The sequence below is a fragment of the Pipistrellus kuhlii genome, unplaced genomic scaffold (assembly GCF_014108245.1).
Source record: "Pipistrellus kuhlii isolate mPipKuh1 unplaced genomic scaffold, mPipKuh1.p scaffold_m20_p_11, whole genome shotgun sequence".
NCBI lineage: Eukaryota > Metazoa > Chordata > Mammalia > Chiroptera > Vespertilionidae > Pipistrellus > Pipistrellus kuhlii.
The window spans coordinates 3,920,445-3,940,338 of record NW_023425416.1 but is presented as its reverse complement, the minus strand read 5'-3'; the positions used below and the strand labels follow the sequence as shown (position 1 = coordinate 3,940,338).

The 19,894-nt window shown below is 44.2% G+C and overlaps 1 protein-coding gene across 2 annotated transcripts in view; it reads right to left on the bottom strand.

The window, feature by feature from the left end:
- Window positions 1–19,894, bottom strand: part of SUCLG2 (succinate-CoA ligase GDP-forming subunit beta) — a 209,927-nt gene that overhangs the window by 65,840 nt on the left and 124,193 nt on the right. For both annotated transcript variants that reach the window (XM_036430579.2, XM_045578946.1), the window contains exons 7-9: window positions 14,315–14,411; window positions 6,555–6,716; window positions 4,054–4,196 (exon numbers count right to left, since the gene is read on the bottom strand). In XM_036430579.2, the coding sequence (XP_036286472.1) occupies window positions 4,054–4,196; window positions 6,555–6,716; window positions 14,315–14,411 (402 nt within the window). The remainder of the gene's footprint in view (window positions 1–4,053; window positions 4,197–6,554; window positions 6,717–14,314; window positions 14,412–19,894) is intronic.

Sequence of the window (19,894 nt, the reverse complement as noted above, 5' to 3'; positions counted from 1 at the left end):
TTTTCTTTCTTGATCTGACTGGCGGATAGAGAGGTATGTGCACTTGGCGATAATTCACTAAGCTACATACTAAAATGATCTTTATTCTGTTCTATATGTAGGTTACACTTTAATAAAAAGATCATCAAATTTTTAAATGATACCATCATATGAAATTATCACCCCACTAAGTGGAAAATATATGTGTTTATCTCAATTCATGTAATAAAACCACCGCTAAGGCAGTAGGTACTGGGATGCTCTCCATTTTCTGAGGAAACAAGGCCCACAGAAGTTAAATAACACGTCCACAGCCCTAATGGGAATGACACCTCACTGCTCTGCAGAGCCAGGCCCCGGAGGGCAACGGATCTGCTTCACTGTGGCCCAAAGAGCTGCGGTTACTATTAAGATTCCTGTCAACTGTCTCTGCGTTTTATTCATTTATGCAAAATCTTTTACATACTCCAGATGTTGTTGCAACCCATTTTCTACACCTCCTGAATTCTAAGTTTAAAAGTAGAAATAAAAGCCAAAGCATCCTTTAGGAAAACAAAAACCTAAGGATAGCATTCCTTATAGTTTTTCCTTAAATGTGCTCAAATTCTTTACAGATTACTGCAAAACTCTACTTACCCTTCCCATCTTATATTCTTTTCACTCTATGACTTCTGTAAGTTAAAAACGATGAAGGAAAGATAAGATCTGTTTTAACACCAGCAGAACAAACTCTATTACCTTCCTCTCATCTCCAGCCCTGCTGGAAAATACGAGAATTATAAAATATGCATAACACCCTAATGTGAATCTAATTCAGTAAGTGAGCTGTCATGAAAGACCCTTGGATACAGTCCAGTAGAGGAAACTCTATCCCACATGGATCACAGACAAGTAACACCCTGCTCATCAAGGCACCTGCCCTAGGTTCCCTCAAGAATCAGCATCTGGGCTAATAGTCAAGCAAGACAAATGTAAGTTCCAGCTCGTGGCTGACCTCAGGAGTAGAATATATGTCAATCCATCATGTTTTTCTTAAATGATGATGTTTATTATTTGACCAATAGAACTCACTCATATATATACAGCAAACAAGTAGTTGTTAGTATCAACTGACTTAAGTTGAACAACAACAGATCTTTTGTAATTTTGACTTTCAGTGCACTCAACTAGTAGGAAAATCAATGCCTTTGAAATAATTAGGTTTGGGCTCATGGGAACCTCCTTCTGGGCAGCACGGGGCTCGCCAGGAAAGAGCGGCTGCCAGGCTGGGCCAGCTTCCCTGCAGAAGCCAATCAATGCGGCGGCAGTGCTTCCCAGCCCCGTCCTCTGCAGCCGGTGAAACAATGCCAGGGTTGAAAATACCATTGCATTCCCCTGCTTTTTAACTGGCTTTGAAATTTCAATTTTTGGAAAATGTACTGTGCGATGAGGTCTGCATTCATTTTCCTGATATAGCATGAGAAAAATAACTCCCACACCTTTCTCCACCTAACATGACAGCCAATCTCAAACAAGCTCAAACACTGCAAGCATTGGAAAATACTCCATAAGGTAAAGTCAACATTTTTGGAGAGATAGTTTTTTAAAAATGGCTCTGCAAGTGATTTTTCATTCCCCTCCTAATATTTTTACAGAATTAAAATTCAGTATACATATACATATATATATAAATCCTCACCCGATGATGCTTTCCATTGGTTTTTAGAGATTGGATGAGAGAGGAAAAGACACAGAGAAATATTGATGTGAGAGAAACACATGGATTGGCTGTGTCCTGCATGTGCCCTGACCAGGGCCCAGACAGGGAAGAAGCCTATAACAAGGTATGTGCCCTTGACTGGAAATGGAAGCCAGGACTCTAGTCCACAGGCCAATGCTCTATCCACTGAGCCAAACCAGCTAGGGCGAAATACATCAATTTTTAAATGCAATGATTGTCCTGGCATATGTAATCCCTTGATGGTTCTCGGTTATTCTTTACTGAGTTTCAGCAGAATAAAAGTTCAGAATGTTGTTACAGTTGCCTGCCCTCTAGGCCCTTTGTGGTTCAGCAGCCTTAAGCGCTGTGTATTATGTCCATACTATTCACAGATTTCAATTGGTCTAAAAATGACTGGGAAGAAAATGATTCTTCCCTTATGAAAGAATAGCAAGAAGGGCTACATGAATTAATAAATAAGTAGGCAGCCACTGATGATGTCCTGACTTAATGAAAACAAGGTGCTTATATAAACAAAAAAGTCAACCACAACCCTTCCTTCCTGGCTGGGTGACCTGACCTCAGGGACATGCCATTCCTCAACGGCCTGGCGAAATGAGCAGCAGCAGCTGATAAAACCTTTCCACTGACTTGTAAGTCAGAAGGAAAAGTCTTAGCAAAAGGAGGTTACCAACTACCCAAGTCATAATGAACACAGACAAGTATACTGTACTAATAAGACAAAATTTTATACATTGAAACCAAAAAGGCTATTGCCATTATATATTTTTTAAATATATTTTTATTGATTTCAGAGAGGAAGGAAGAGGGAGAGATAAAAGCATTAGTGATGACAGAGAATCATAGACTGGCTGTCTCTTGCTTGATCGGATCAAGCCCACAACTCAGGCATGTGTCCTGATCAGGAATCAAACCATGACCCACTGGTTCATAGGCTGATGCTCAACCACTGACATACACCAGCCTGGTGTCATTATATTTATTAATGAAAGGTTTCCACATTAAGTTCAGACTACATTTCTTTAAAAAAAAAATCTGGTATTGGTTTCATTTATGATTTTCTTGGTGATAGGTTCAGATTTCCAAATTTTTCTCAGATGTCTCAAGAACCAGCAGGATATATTAGATAAGCTAACAGCATCAAAATAATGACTCTCAAAATATAAAATCAAATGGTTGTGGCATATACACTACCCCACAGAACTGTTAAAAGCATGAAATGATACACTAATAAATTTTAGTCTTGTCCACATAATAAATATCCACCTAAACCTTGTCATCATAGACAGCTGATATACCATTGGAAGAAGATATACTGGTATTTAGACTGATTAAACGTTAACTGAGCATCTACTGTGTACCTGGGTTTGATAGCTACATTCTAGTTAAGACAAGCTGCACAGAAAGCAATATCATTTGCTATTAAGAGCATATATTATAAACTGTAACACATGCAACTGCCAGAGATGAAAAATAAAAAACATGCAGAAGGCAATGAGGTCATTATTTTCAAGTAATGTCCTATATAAAAAAAGCCGAATATGCTAAGTATCTGGTCATCCGGTTATCCATTCAAACAATAAAAGTGTAATATGCTAATGATATGCTAAGGCCACTCAACTGCTCGCTAGGACATGCACTGACCACCAGGTGGCAGACACTCCCACCAGTAGGTTAGCTTGCTGCTGGGGTCTGGCCTATAGGGACTGAGTGAGATGGCCCGACACACCCTGGAGTCCTACTGTGATCCCTCCCCAGCTGGCCAACCTCCTACATCCCTCCCTGGCCCTGCTCATGCACAGGTGGGGTCCCTCGGCCTGATCTGCGCCTTCTCACAATCTGGGATCCCTTCAGGGGATGTCAGAGAGCTGGTTTCAGCCTGATCCCGAAGGCCAAGCTGAGGGACCCCACTGGTGCAAGAATCCGTGCATTGGGCTTCTAATATAATATAATCCTATCCTTTCATTCTGTCTCCAAGCATATGATTCTACAGTCAGCATCTTATGAAAGAAATCCAACACCCAGTCTTCTTTAAGTCATAGAAGTACAGAGCTAATTGCTTCTTTGTAAATTACCCAAATGATGTGTCACGCCAGCCCACATTTCACTGTTCAGGTCACTACACCCATTTTATTTCCTGCCACCTCCCAGAGCTCTTAAAGCACAGCCTCTGAAATAACATCCTGGGAAACTTATAAGACTTTCACCCCAAGAGAGTTAAACACCGTGTATGTCAATGGCGTGTAAGACAGGGTTTGCGTCTGGGCTGCATGCTAACCCCTTGCAGCAGGAACAAGGCTGCTCTTGATGGTGAGAAACCAGAACGTTATGCAACCTCCACCCAAGAGCGTTACCTTAGGATCAGCTGTGAGCAATTTGAAGGCTTGATAGACTTGAGATTCCTGTACGCCTCCTCCAAGATCCAAGAAGTTGGCTGGCTTCCCTCCATTCAGGAAAATGATATCACAAGTAGCCATGGCGAGGCCAGCACCATTCACTGTGCAATGCAAGCAGCACACAAGACAAGATCAGTTTAGTAAAACGAAACGGCACAGAAACGTTTCCCCTCCACACAGTTACAAGAGAGAACACTATCATGACGGGCCAACTTCTGTCTTTGAAATTCTACCCAACTGCATAAGTTCATAGGTTTTTAGGATAAGCAATCAGAAGATGTGCACACAAAGAACAACCAAAAAAGGCCTGGGGGTGGGGAGATGGATCTATCAGGAAGTTATGTCAATCTGGAAAAGGAAAGGAGGGAAGAGGTGAAGTCAGTTATCAATTTAGTCTAGTAGTTAGTAATAGAGGCAGGAGTTTTAGGTTCTGGAAAGTGTATTTCAAGAAATTGGAAAAGAGAAAAAAGCTGTGAAAAGTAAGTAGGGCCTATGAATTACTTTTTGTTTTGTTTTTTTATTTTGTTAATCCTCACTCAAGGATATTTTTTCCATTGATTTTTAGAGAGAGAGGAAGGTAAGGAGGGGAGAGAAGAAAGAGAGGAAGAGAAAGAGCAATGTAAGAAAGACACATGGATTGGTTTCCTCCCATAAGCCCCCTACGGGGGCCAGAGATTGAACCTGCAACCCAGGTACGTGCCCGTGGCCTGGAATGGAAACTGAGACCCTTCTATCCTTGGGCCAACACTCTAACCTCTGAGCTACACAGCCAGGATCATATTCTTTTTAAAATCCTTTAAGAGTAAAGAATGGCATTCTTCTAGTTTTGTTAGCTGAGAATACGGTCCCTGGAATGTGGCACCCTCTAGGGTTGAACCAGAGCCTTCAGCTGCAAGAGAGCTCCCCACATTTTCCTACTGAGTGCAACCAAGTATGAGTATACGTTACCTGAGAAAGCCAGAAGACAAATGAGCCCCTGTTCCTTTTTCAAAATAATATAACAAATGTTCTCCAGCAACCTGACCATTCAAACTGGAGCCAAGATGTGCTAGCATCTTCGCAGCTTTTCTTTAAAAACCAAGTAATGAGTTTTAACACAGAAATTCTTATTTTCCAGAATTAAGTTTTATTGATCAATGTACTTCTGTTGTTCCTTATGCTTAATTGTACGAAGTTATTTTCCTCAGGTTAGAAAGTAAAAAAATAAAAATAATAAAATAATAAAAATCTCCTGAACTCAGCAGAAACTCCCAAGATAAAGTACCCTTCACTTTTTCCTGACCCTTGAATTCCCCAGACAACTGAACTGTGACTAATTTAATTAATTATGGGTCAACTAAAATAAAAATGGTTTATCTAGGATCTGAAAGTAATTTGAAATGTGCTAGGCTAACTTTGTCAAACCATGCACACGCCTACAGAGGCTGCAAAAGATCTGAATTTGTTCTACCCCCGCATTTCCTCTCTCTCCCTCCTCAATGCCTACAGTACTGAGCTCATTAGCTGACCAAGAGCAGGAGGGAGGGGAGATGGTACCTGAGAGTTATTGCTCCAATCAAAGCAAGACTCTGGGTGCCGCTTGTAACTGGATGTCATTTTCATTGTATTGAACAGCAAACTGCTGGATGAGGCCTATCTAGTTCTGAATATAATGATGTTGTTGGTTTAATGAGCTATAAATCTTCTTTATTTAAATTTCATTAAGATTAAGAACTCAGTTTCCAGTGTAATAAATCGGTCCCACCATAACACAGAAGTCTATAAATCTCAGTACTATAAGCTGTGGACAATGACAAAAGTTATGCTGCCTCTATAGACCCATTCTTATTTCAACTGAATAAGCCATTTTCACAAATTTAGATAATTATGATAAAATCAATTGTTTTATTACCAAAGTGGTGTAATGAATTAAACAATTTATCATTTATTTATCACAGAAGTTGAAACTTGAGCATAATGAGTCAAGTATATATTCTCTTCTACTTCCTCTGTGCAAGTAGTTTAACTTGAACCCAAATTTCATAATAGTTCCTACAAATTAGCCAGAGCAGCAAAGGCTTAGTAAAAAGCGAAGTTTAACTTTGAAATAGGACTTTTCCCGGGGACGGTATCCCGCCCTTCCGAAGACATTCTGCCGTGTTTGGAGATACTTTGGTGGTGACAAGTGGAGGTGCTAGTGGCCAGGAACTGCTGAACCCCTTGCAATGTGCAGGCCAGCCCACAGCCAGCGAGGAATTCCCGCCTGAAATGTCGCAGGTGCCAGAGACGCAGCCCTACTTTACACCAGGGACCATCGACCAAAATCTACTTTGGGAAGAAAACGAATCGTCTCCTAAGATTCTTGGGTAGAAAAGTCTCTTATGGTTACTTGCTGTTAGGAAATAAAATGTCAGAAATCAGGAGTTCCTAAATTCTGCAAAAACCCACAAGCCACCCTTCTGCCAGAACCGAGTGCTCACCAAAGCAGGCGATGTTCCCGTCCAGTCCTATGTATTTGAGGTCGTATTTGGCAGCTTCGTTTTCAATGGGCTCGTTTTCTGATCCGTCATCCATGGCGAATATGTCCTTCTGTCGGAATTCTGCGTTGTCATCAAAGTTTATCTTGGCATCAAAACAGACAACTAGAGAAAGGAACACACGATGTCTCTTTAGGATCTACATATTACATTCTCAAGGTTGGTTAGCACAGGGAAAAACAAACAAACAAACAAACAAAAAACCACTGTTGCCCTATCTCATGATACAGACGGGACCAACTACTGCGACTTCCTGCCCCGAATTTAAACTTCAGAGCTACCAAGACAAATGGTTCCTGTTCCAAGAACTGACTTCTAACAAAGAGCACAGGCATCTGTGTCTGCTGGTCTCTGTCCAATCAAATAGCAATGTAAGTTGCTATCACCCCTAAAAGCTAAGCCTGCCAGCTACGTGTAGCTTTGATGGGCTGTTCATGCTATAGCTAAATTTTTAGTAATTAATCACTAATTTCCACCTTTTCCTCCTATGCAAAGACACCAGACAATAACCCCTAATCCTGCTGTGGTCCTTTGTCCTTCTTCTAAGGATGCAAAGCGAGATTTTTATTTAACCTGTATCCTCACCAATATTTCTGAGAGGTGTAATGAAAAGAACACTGGGTCAGAATCAATAGTTTGTTTTTGTTTTTTTATGATCCTTAACTAACTGTAGCCTTGATTTAAAAATAATAATAATAACTACTTCCTCTCTGGGCCTCATTTTCTTATTTAGAAAATGGAAATATTCCTTAGACAGCTGAAACACTCACTTGGGGCCGGCTAACGTGCATTCCATCAACCACCACCCTGATGTGTGCAGGACATGACTCTCTGGATTCCAGTTGTAAAGCATTGAGAGACCCAGCTGGTCAGACGTAAGGAAGGCCGACAGGCGCCATCGGCAGCGCCGTCTCTGCCCCCGGTGCCAGTTAGGCTCTTAGCGCTCTCAGTGGACACAGTGACTCTCCCTCAGGGCGAGGATGGACTGTGAGCGCATTCCTTGATTGACAGGAGATCCTCTGTACGTACAGTCAGCGGGGAGCACGGTGGGGTGGGATGGGGTGGTGCACTGGCTTCCGGGGCCTGATGTCTTTACTTACAGCCTTTAGGGTAGAAATTAGCTGTCTGTGATGCCATTCCATCATCACCCTCCTCTAGTGTACTTGGAATATGGATAGGCAGGGGACTCCGAGCAGGTGCTATTCTTCTCCAGCATGGCAGACCTAACTCTTAAAGGGGAAACAACCACCCTGGCATATTTCAATCAAAAGCAATGACTCTAATCTGTGAATCCCACTTGCTTTCTCTGGTAAGAAAACACTTTTTTCCCAGATGTTACACTGTGACATCTGGGGTTAAGGAGCCCAGGAGGCGGTTTCCCCAGCGGCTCTACCACAGCCATCAGACAAGCCTGTGCAGATCTGGCATCTGAACATCAAAGAACACTCGGCATAAGTAAAAGTCAAAACCACACGTTACTTAGAATAGCCCCGACTGGGAAGAGAGTCCTGCGTGGAAGTTAATGTCTGCTGGAGCCTGTGGTCTTGCCACAAAACGTCCCACCACATTCCCACAGGCTGTGCGCACATGGGGCCAAGGAGCAATCACTGTCCCACACACTGGAATATTGGCGGTGGAACTCTGCAACTAATTACAAAGGAACTGGCCGCTTGCTACAATGGCATTTTCTCAGCAGCTAATGACGGGTGCAATAATCAATAGGAAAGCAACTTCATTCCTGGCTTTCCACCGGGTTTATAAATACATTTTAATTAATTTATTAGTAACTGTAGCTCCTCCATTACTCATTGGCAAGACTACTTGTAATTGACACCTTTGAAATGAATGGGCAAAGGCGACCAAATTGACTTCCTAAGTGGAGAGTTTCACATAAAAGAATTCTTGGTCAAGATCAATAAACTAGTAAATCATCTTAAGTCCTGTCTGCTCTTGGCCCCGCACAAGACGGCACTCACAGGCACCGCGAGGAACGTGATTGAGGGATATGGATGGGCGTGCGGAAGGCGGCCCGCCGAGTGTCTGAGCTCAGGCTTGGGATGCTTGCCCTGTGCTCTGATGCAGCACCAAGTTCGGAAATGTGCTCACTCTTTGGGGCCACCCTGGGGGACCTTTAGAGCTTCGCCAGGAATTGAAGGTGGTGACTGGGATAAAAAGGATCTCTAGAGGGAGAAACAAAGATGTATGTGCTCCAGCATCAAAGGCACCGTCTGTGTGAATCTTGCTCTGGCCCAGCCTAGCCGGGCCGCCGATGGCCTTAAGCCCAGAGGCCTGGCTTACAAACGGGGAGCAGAGGCTCCAGCTGCACTGGGAGGAGAGGGGCAGGCGAGGCACTCGGCCACACACACAGAGGGCCCTCGGCCCCCGTCCTCTCCCTGCGCAGAGCTTTCCCACCCCTGGAGGGTCCCACGGCCCAGCCCTGAGGGTTCTCCTCGCTTCCTCTCACTCCACATGACCGTACTTTGTCCACTCCCTTACAGTGCCAGCCTTTGTCTAGAATAAGTACAAGCTGATGCTCAGGAGTTCACAGTGGTTTTCAGTACGATGCCATCCTCACGGTTCAAGGCTGTGTCTGAGGGAGCCCTGCGCCTTCTCACTCCGGCCTCCCAGAAAGACGCGGGCTTTGTGGGTGGCACTCTGTTTTAGATGACCTTTCTTCACTACGAAGCCTTTTCCCACAGGAAGGGTTTTAATGCCGGGCATCGCATGAAGGCTTTGTACCTGACAGAGAAGTTCTTTTTCTCTTAAAGGACGAGGATGAAAGAGTTGCCTCTCTCGAGCCTCAGATCACACACCACCTGTGCAGATGGCCAAGGAGGCTACAGATCGGTACATTGAAGTCAGGGGGCCAGTGTGGCCCTCAGGGCAGCTTACGCCAGTTTCTGTAAACGGGGTTTTACTGGACCCACAGCCACATCAGTTCACCCAAGTCTCCCTGCTGCCGCTGTCCTGAGAGCCCCGCGGCGGAGATGGCAGCCAGCCCTTCGCGGGGGCAGGTGGGCTGTCCCTGCCAACCACGGCAGTCTCCGCACGTCGGTCCCCTGCTCTGACACTGACACGTGGCCCCAGCTAGCACGTCCATTGTGGTGAAGGGGAAACTTAGAAAAGTGCGTCCTGCTAGCTTGAAAATAAAGAAACAAACAAAATAGCCCTTGCAGCTGGCACACACGTAGATTAATCCCTGATTATTGATTGACTCCTGGATGCTTATTCCCCCTGTAAGACCTTTCCAGGTACACGTTAGGCCTGAAGTGTTCAAAACAGATTGATGTCCATGTCAACCGCAGGGCAATAAAATAAACTTGCTTGCTCAAACCTTAGCTTTTTCATTTAATATAACAACAAGCTATGGTAAAACATATTTTGGGAGGAGCTCAGCTTGGCTAAGACATTCAGACTTTCAATGTCACAATAATAAAACCACAATTCCTTAGAAAATTCAACTTGAACAAAGGCCATCCTGTGTACAAAGTGGGTAAAAAACACACCTATTAATATTTATGAAACAATTTTCGCCATCAAGAGCACACTGTTACATGCTTGATAGATTGTATAAATGAGTTTCCTTCTGAACAGCTGTGAAAGAGACCGCTCTTGGTCACAGGGTTTTGTTCAGCCATGGGTGTTAGGATTCTGCGAGCTGCTAATTCCACCACCTCCGTGAACAAAGACTGGCCATTAGCCCACTCTGACCCTGGAGGTGCAGCAGAAGAATGTGCCATGGAATCAAACAAGAGAAAAGGACCTTTTGGAGGGGAAACTCACACATAAAGGAAACACAACAGCAGGAAGTAAGACTGTCATCATTAGTTTGGAAAGTAACCTGTCTTCGAGCGAGGCACTGCGCTGGATCTGTGATGAAGAACCGTGACCTGCTATGGAAACGGGCCCTTACAGGCTGCCACTTTCCAATGGCCCCTCTTTCCAGGAAATACTGATGTTCCAAGAGTTGTATATTTTTTAGAACTTTTTATTTTATTTGCTGTGGAAAGAGAAAATAGACATGAGGAGGGAGGGGAGGGGGTGAGGATAGATAGAACTAAAAATGTTCCTGAAAATAGAAGTCTGGTGTATAAAGACAGAAACAGAAATATCCACCGACAACATGGGCACTTGCTAACACAAAGCACCAGGGTTGTTATTTAGGGAAATTAACTTGAAGCAAGAAAGAAAGTTGATGTTCCCGTTAACTTTAAGCCAGCCTTATTCTCATGTCCTCTTGGCCAGACAGTCACTGTCTACACTGGATTTCATTCTTCTAATTTGGTGAATGGATGTGCTCCAGCCGACGAAAACGCCCTAGGGCCGGTATTCTTCCCGTGGGGACAGTGACATGTTGGGCGGATCCTTTCTGTTGGGAGGTGTGCTGAGCGTTACAGGATGTGCAGCGACATCTCTGGCCTCCACTCACTGCACCCCAGTTAGTGACAAACAAAAATGAATGTCAACGAGACTCACTGCAGTGATCAAATAAAATCACATGCTGTACACCTGAAACTAATATACTAGTGCTGTTATGTCAATTACATCTCAATTGAAAAAGTATTTAGACATTGCCAAAGATCCCCTAGGGGACAAATGGCCACCTTCCCCATTGAGAAACAGTACAGACACCAAAGAAAGGCGTCTGTGTGCAAGCAGATCTGGCTGAAAGTGGGAACAAATGAAATCAGAGGCAAAATCTCAGTGGCTTGCAAACTAAATAAATGAAAGTATGGATAAGTAGATAAATAATAATAACGCAAATTCATTCACAGTTGAATGAATTAATCCTGGCACTGCAATCAGATAAGCAAGGAAAACAGTTAAGTTCCTTCTCTCTAGCAAATAGTTTACTTTCATTTCAATATGTTAAGTCATTCTGGTCCCTTTTTCCATCAAGAAACTGCCTTTCTCCTACAACATGTGCAAGGTTATGTGTTCTGCTATTACTGATCTAAATGAAAAAATTAAATATTAAGATTATCAATATTGCTCAGATATAAATGATTGCTTTTACAGCCCCTAAATAAAGGACTGCTCTAGGGGCCTGGGACAGTGATGAAGATCAATTTGTACATTTGGTCATTAATCACAGTTTCCTAATTGGGTTTAATTTGACTACTGCTCATTAGGGTTATAAACCAACTCACTCATTTAATTGTGATTAAATCCAGTAGTTGGACGTTTATGGTACAATGAACAAATAGCTAAAGATAATTTTGCTCTTCAAATAGCATGAGACTTACGTTTCAATGAACTCTACACACAAAATTTACGTTATGATGAGCCCTTCAAACAAGCTCAATAATGTTTCTTTCTCTTAATAATGGAAAAGAAACCTTCGGATGTCACACAGTTTTATAATGCCCCCTAGGAAAGGGTTCTCACAGCCCGTCCCTGCCAGAACCGAATGTGACAGACCTCTTCCCAAAGGCTTGAATTTCCATTTTTTAAAATATGAAATGACCAGGTTTCGTGTGCATACCAGTTTGAAAAGCAATATATGACATTTAAGAGCTTATATTGAACTTCCTTCTCTTTCATTTTGTGGACTTAATTATCAGCCACTCAGTACAGCATAAATTTTGACTGATAGTCCCAAATGGGACTACTTCGAGATCTGTCAGATGAAAGCAACTTAATAGTTTAAGAAGGAAAAAGAAAAAAAGGCAAGTCACTATAAGTCCGTATGGCATATCAAAATCCACAGACACACTGTACTGAGACATGGGTTCGAATCCCAGTACGTATTAATTACTCATGGGGAAGTCACATGACTTTTTCAACTCTCCATAAAATAGGAAAACATTTCTGACTTTGCAGGGTTGCTGCAAGTAATACAAAAATAATATAAGTAAAAGTTTATCATAGAGCTTGACATAAAATTTCAAGAGTTTTTTCTCCCTTCCGGTACTGTCTTTAGTCAGGGGTGGGGAACTTTTTTTTCCCAAAGGCCATTTGAATATTTGTAACATCAAATATTGGATATTTGTGGGCCATACAAAATAAGCCAGCCAGCTCTATTCTGTCAAACATTTAATTAACTCACCCCTCTGCCTTGGCAGGACCAGACCAAATGACTGTATGGTCCGTGGGCTGGACATTCGCCACCCCTGGACTATATGATGTACTAATGACTTCACAGTCAGATGAAATGTAAAAGTTATTTATGAATAAGGTAGTTTGTTTATAAATGACCTAGCACAGATTTTTATATGGTGGTCATTTGTGAAAACTATGAAATACATTATTTTCAATGACTTCCTATACATGAACTTTTTGCCTATCTTAATTTGAAATGTTAAAAAAAAAAAATAGAAAAAAGATGAAGATCTATCTCTGCCCTTGCTGAACTGCTGCTGTGCCTGAGAAGAGGAATGAATGTTATGAATGTTGGGAACTGGCATGATTTGTGTCTGACAGCGGCGGCTTACCTTTGGATTAGAAAAGACGGGGGAAAAACCACCACGAGTCTAGCCTAGATCTGCAGTCAGGACATGGCAGAACCCAGGTCCCTCTGCAAAGTAAGAGCCACTGAGCACCCTTCCCAAACACCATCGGCTCAGGGGCATGGACAGCACCTTGCAGGGCGGGAGGTGGGGGATGGCAAGGTTCTAGGCCTTCTGGGGAGCTCCTGCCCAGTGACCTCATGACCCCCTCTCTGGCCTAGGGCCCAGAGCAAACGCAAACAGGTCAGGTTTCTGACATTCGGCCATCCCCTTGACATGATTTAAGGGGTATAGGAAAAAGGGAGACGGAAAGGGGTATTCACTTTGTCTCCATTGACCTGCAGCAGACAGCTCTGAATTAAAGCATGAAAACACACACACACACACACACACACACACACACACACACACACACGTCCATCTTGGTCTACAACTTGGTTGTATTTGAACATAACAGATCACCTCATTTACCTTCCCAGTGGCAAAGACCAATTTACGGACTGTCCACGGCATTCTCAGCAGCACACATGACACTGGGGGTGAAAGGTACTAAAAAGACCAGGTTCATGGAAGTCACTTTCTGGTGTCACCATGCCATCCACCTACTCACTAACCATCCCTGACCCTAAGCACACACAGACATGAGCTCTGGCGAGGGACTCAGTAAGAACTTGTTGGACAAAGTGCAGGGGTGGGGGTGCGGAGATGTAACAGTTGCTTATACTCCACAAGTACCTGATGGATAAGAAAAACCATCCCCACAAAAACGCCTCCTTCTCCCACTGGAAGCAGAAGCTCAAAATCAAGTCAGGGAAAAGCTGGATGGTGGGGCACCGGGGTGGCACCATGATGGTGCAAACCCAGAGGGCACACAGGTGACTCTATGCAGACTGAGGTCAACTGCTAAGCTTCCAGCAAGTCCTAAAGTGGGTGCGTGTTTTACACCCAGAGCAGTGGCTCCTGTTTCCACCATTTCCTGGCCACCGTGACGGGCCTCAGAAACAAGGACTGCTGGCGGATGGCTGTTTCTAGATAAAACAAAGGGCAGCCTCCTCTGAGGCGTGGCACTTGGCTGCCCACAAACTTGAGGGCTGAAATGTGCAGCTGCATCATGGGAGCATTCGAAACGACAGCAGAAATCAAATCACCGGGAAACATTAATGCAAAGCTGCTGCGGCAGTCCTTTGTAGAATTAAATTTACCGACGGTGGGAATAATTACATTCATTTGTTTTCTCTTATTTATTTATTTTACCTTGTCCTTCCGGAGTCTCACCAAAGGGGTTCACTTCCACCTGTGTGGCATCAATCTTCAGGAAGAGGTTGTACAGCTTCTTAATTTCATCGGCGGCCTAAACGTGACCAAGTGAAAAGAAATTACTCGAAGCAGGAGAAGATGGCCTATTCTGCTGGACTAATGACACCTGAAACATGACACGCTCTGTCTTTATTTCCAGTTGGGTTTTCTGAAGGGGAAAACAGAAAAGCATAGTATTTTCATCTCTGCTGCTATTCATTAGAAGAAATTGCTCACGTTCCTCCAGACACCAGAAAAACCCATTATCAAGACAACAACATGTTTCCAGTCTGGCCTAAAACGCCGGTAATCTCTCTGAAATTACCACGCTCCTATTAGCCCGGCTATGCCACAGTGTGATCTGCGATTGTTAATACAAATAAGCTCCATTTAAGTGAAAGGTAAACATGACTTTGAGAGTTTATAAGAACTAGGTTTTCCTAATTATGCTGGAATTAGAGAGTTATTATATTCGTCAATTCAAACTTATAATCTGGAACAATTGCTGAGAGTCTAAGGCAAATTCCTGCAAGAAAGGAAGATGGAGCCTGAGCCATCGTGAGTGAGCAGCGCCATTCAGCTGCAAACAGCGCGCCCACGGGCAGGCCAGAGAGCAGAAGTCCCATTTCCCAGTGGTGGTGCCGACTTCAGGCTCCGCAACTCTGCTGAGTCCACCCCCTCATTCATGCTTCTCAACCAGGATGTCTGCACCGCTGAGTCTCAGCACCCTGGCACCAGTGCCCGGGCTCGGGGACCACAGGAATGGGCAAACTACCTGGAGAGCTCACGCCTGCACATGCACAGCCTGGGAACACCTCACAGCAAGGCTAGGACCACGCGAGTGGCAGTCACCAGTCCCTCTGGGCTCGGGCTCATTCCTGGCCGTGGTGTCCCCTTTGCTGCAGTTTTGCTGGTGGTCCCAGCCCTGCGTCATTTGTCCTCAGAAACACAGGTGGCTTTCCTCCTTCCCCCCTCTCTCCTCTGTACATCGGGGGATGGCTCTAGCAGGCTGAGTGTCCAAGGCTCTTGGGCTCAGCCCAGCAATGGGAGGCAGCAGTGGGAGCCAGGATGTGTGTGTGTGTGGGGGGGAGACACACAAAGCTGGGGTATCTCTTCCCCTCTCTCTGCCCTGGGCAGCATCTCCTGCTCTGACTTCAGGGCCCACCATACCGGCCCACAGCCACCTGACCTGTGGGTGCCATGCTGGATTCTATGCACATGCCAGCAGGCACATTCCTCCCTCATTGTTTTTACGGGGAAAAAAAAAAAAAATGGGGTCTATACCTTCTGTCTTTAATAGATTTTAAAGAGCCGTCATCAGCAACACAAACAGAGCAATCTTATTCTCTGAAATGGCTGCATAATACTCATTGTGTGGATGTATCATAACTCCTTTAACATGGCTCCTTACTAATGGTTCCTTGGCTTCCAATAGTTTGACATCCCTCCAAATGCCTCCTCACCTGTATTTGCATGTACATCATACGGGTGATTAAACACCTGTAGGGAAACTTGTTGAAATTGGAACAAAGAGGAATGTGGGCATTTTAATAATAAAAGACTACCGTAAATTGTTCTTGGTAAGAGCTGCCACTAATTCCCCTCCCTCAAACCAGCTCCTCGGAGTGTCCTAACCACAGCCACCAGCTCCCAGGAGCGCCCAGTGTGCCATGGGCAAAGCGTCTCCCACGCGCAGTTTTAACTGGAATGTCTCTTATTAAGGAGGGAATGTGGTATTATTCTATGAGCTTAGGAGACATTTGTATTTCCTTTTCTGTGAATTCTGCCCATTTTTTCTGTTGAAATTTTACTCTTTTTCTTATTACTTTACATGAAGGTGTTTTTACATGAAAGAAATTACCTCATTATCTCATATCAATTGCAAGTACTTTTCTCCTTTATCTTTTGTCCGTATTGCTGTCACTTCTGCCACATGGAAATTGATAGCGATGCCACTCTTCTCTTCTATAGCGTCCGGCTTTGTGTCAATGTACAATGGCTGGTCCCGCTTCGAGTGTTGAAACAATCCTCCATTATTTTTTCAAAGGCTCTTTAAAATTTCCTTTATTTAGTGTTTATTTTTTTAAAGTCCAAACTTTAGATTTTATTTGAGTGAGCTGGTAAGCAACACACTCTTGACTGTGTTTTGTGCCTTTACGGTTTTTCTAAGCCATCGGCGAGTCCTGGAGACGCTCGCTGCCTGTCAGGACCCCGCAGCAGGCCCTGCACTGGCACTGCCTCCGCCCGGCGGCACTCAGCAGGCACCGCGTAAGCAGTGGTTTACAATGAAGAGAAACAACATGAGAGGAAGGACTGCTGGTGCATAAACATATAAGATCTTATCTCAGCTGCTTTAAAGCCTTCCCTTTTTAAAAACACACACACCATAAAATTCATGGGCTCAGCCATTTGTGGATGTACAGTTCCGTATTTTCAAGGATATTTACATTTTTGTGCAACCAAGCTCCAGAACATTCCATCCAGCAAAACTGAAAGTCCGTACCTGATGCGTAGTAATTGCCCATTCTCCCCACTCCCTGCCTGAGAACCAACAATCACCTTCTGTCACCAGGACTTCACTATCCATATGCACACATAAAGAGAATTTATCAATTTGTCTTTTTGTGACTGGCTAATTTCTTTTGTGTTTGTTGTTTTTATTTTATCGTGTTGTGGGGAATTGTCTAATTAAATTATATAGGTTTCAGGTGCACACGTCTATAAAGCATCATCTAAACTAGGGGTGTCGAACTCAATCAGAGAAGGGGCCAAAATCTAAAATCCAGCCTAAATCGCGGCCCGAATGGTTTACTGAACAGTCATAAACTGTCATTGTGATAGAAACGCAGCGGAGTGCAGTGATGACAGCGCGGTGCGGGCCACATTGCAAGGCCTGGTGGGACGGGTTTGGCCCGCGGGCCTTGTGTTTGACACATGTGATCTAAACATTGTGCTGTGTTCACCACCCCACGTCAAGTCTCCTCCCATCACCACTTATCCCCGCTTTGCCCTCTTCTACCTCTCCCACCCCAATCCCTCTGGTGACCACATGCTGTTGTCTGTGTCTATGGGGTTTTTCTTTGCTTCATCCTTCATCTTTTCACCAGCCCCCAATGCCAGGCTGATGTTCTCAAGGCTCAGCACGTCATGATCTGCTTTTTCAAGGCTGACCCATCTTCCACTGCATACACGCACATCATACTTTATTTATCCACTCGTGTACCAAGGGGCACCTGGGTCGCTGCAAAGCTCCCTAAGCCTATCACCCGAGGTTGGAAGCAGCCTGGATTTTCTGCACTTAATGCCACTGCAATTATACATTTACAGAGCATTTATGGGGGCGGGGGTCCTCCACTCTGTAATTGTATATTCTTGTACAAATTGCATATTCTTGAAATAAAACATGTTTTGAGCAGGGAGGAAGCATGATGAAATTGTTGTACGATCGACAGGCAGCACCAGCCGGGCTTGGAGACACGCCTTATTCTGAGGCAATGCTAACTGACTACAAGGTTGGGCAGGTAGTCGGTGTGACCAGGTTAAAACAGGAAATGGCAGGACTGTGGCAAGTTGAGGTTAGCTCCCCTGCTTTGTGAATGTGCTCAGATTTAAAGAAACAAACACGAGTCAGAGAAACCATTCTGCCGAGGACTGTCCCATCAGCCAGGTTGGAAATGTGATAGTGGAATTTGGGTCATCACATATTATGCAGGGAAGGTGTTTTCTTTCCCTAGGCCACCAATTAATGTTATTTTAAGGTTGCTGGTTACAACCTGAAAGTTAAGGTTGCAACAAACAATTAGAAAGTTAAAATGCTTAAATTCAAATATCCTTGAGGACATATGCTTCATACCATGGCGATTTATACGTGTCTTCAAAACGTTTTGACAAGTTTTAAAAAAAAGTAACTACCTTTCTTGCCTTCCAGAAAGGAATATCACGCGCATTCACTCATGGTCCCTAAGGCTAGTGGAGCACAAACCACGCTGGGGGTCCGTGTGGGTTCTCACGTGGCCACTGGGTCATTTCCTCCGCTTCAATCCCAGAGGCAGGAGGTGACGCTTCATGGCGGCAGTGCTTCAGAAACTAGTAGAACAGATGATAACTAAGACACAGGTGAGGGACTTGTGGATTTGGGTCCTGTTCTGCTTTTCATGGCTTAGTCTTTTCAACCCATTCTTGCTGAAGTGGATTTCCACCAGAACACTTACGTGGGGGTTATGATGCAAGGTGATACTTATTTTTATTAGAACTTACATCAGCTTTTAGAGAAATCAGGCTTGAGTCACAGGACAGACATAACTAAATTTATAGATAATCATTTTATATGCTGTTCACCCATGAGTTGAGGTGCCTCCTCCAAACGCCTACACCACCTCCTAGATGAAACTTAAGAAACTTTCAGTCTTACTGAATCCGCAGGGTCTCTAAGATTACCATTTCTTTATCAAAGGACCAGAAACTGATCGTCATTTAAAGTGTTTTCCCTCCTCAGGTGCGGCCTCCACAGCCCACTGAGCCTGAGGGTGGTGGGACTCACCCTCTCTGTGCCCAGGCCCCGCGGGGGGGCAGCACCCGCTCAGTGCTCCCTCCACTTTTGCTGAGCAAGTGAGGATACAAAGTCTTTCTTGTAGTCAGCAATGAAATAAGAAATAATGTGAATTAAAAATGTAATTAAGAAAGATGACAATTAGCTACTAATGACCCCAGAGAACTTGCATGTTCATCTTCCTTTCACTGTAACTCACTTAAAACCTAAGTTGTTTGGGGCATTGGGAAAACAAGATTCAGACCTTTAACAGCCATAAATAACCTAATTTTCTCTTATAACGCCTTTAGGGAGGAATGCAGTGTCTTAAGAAGTACACAACACTATCATTGCCTTCTGTAGAACTCTGTTATGTTCTCCTCCTGAGCTTTGAAATTATGTGGCCAGCAGATTTGGCCCCTCCAGATCTGTCCTCTGCCCTCACAGCCACCTGCTGCTGGCCCCGAAGCATCTCTTCACAGAAGCATCCCAGACGTGCTACGTCACTGATCCACATATATGACAGCTGCTTCTTGGGCACTTCATACATGCTTCATACATCTGCAAAGCACATTTCTAGCCATACAGCAACGAGAAACCGGAAGTCTTGTGCACAGTTTAGGGCCCAGCAAAGGCGACTGTACATGGCTAACGGCACCACAGAGCAGCCAAGGGGAATGGGCACAGAACCAGGGCACTGAGCACACAGCACTTACTGAGGGCAGGCAGCTGGAACACAGTGGCTATAAGAGCGGAGCTCCAGTGAGCCTGCCACACAAGGAGTCACTCAATCAATAAATAATACAACTATGGCTTCATTCCCAAGAGAGAAAACCAACAGCTGTAGCCCTTACCCAAGAGCCAGCCAGCAGAGCCCTTTCACCACCTTGGCGTCTTGCCAGCCTCAAAATAACAACTAGCTCCTCTAACTGTTCTCTGAATCCTGACTACAACTTCTCCTGAGGTTTAGACACAGATGACCCTGTCCCCTTTGGCCGCCTAAATATTTG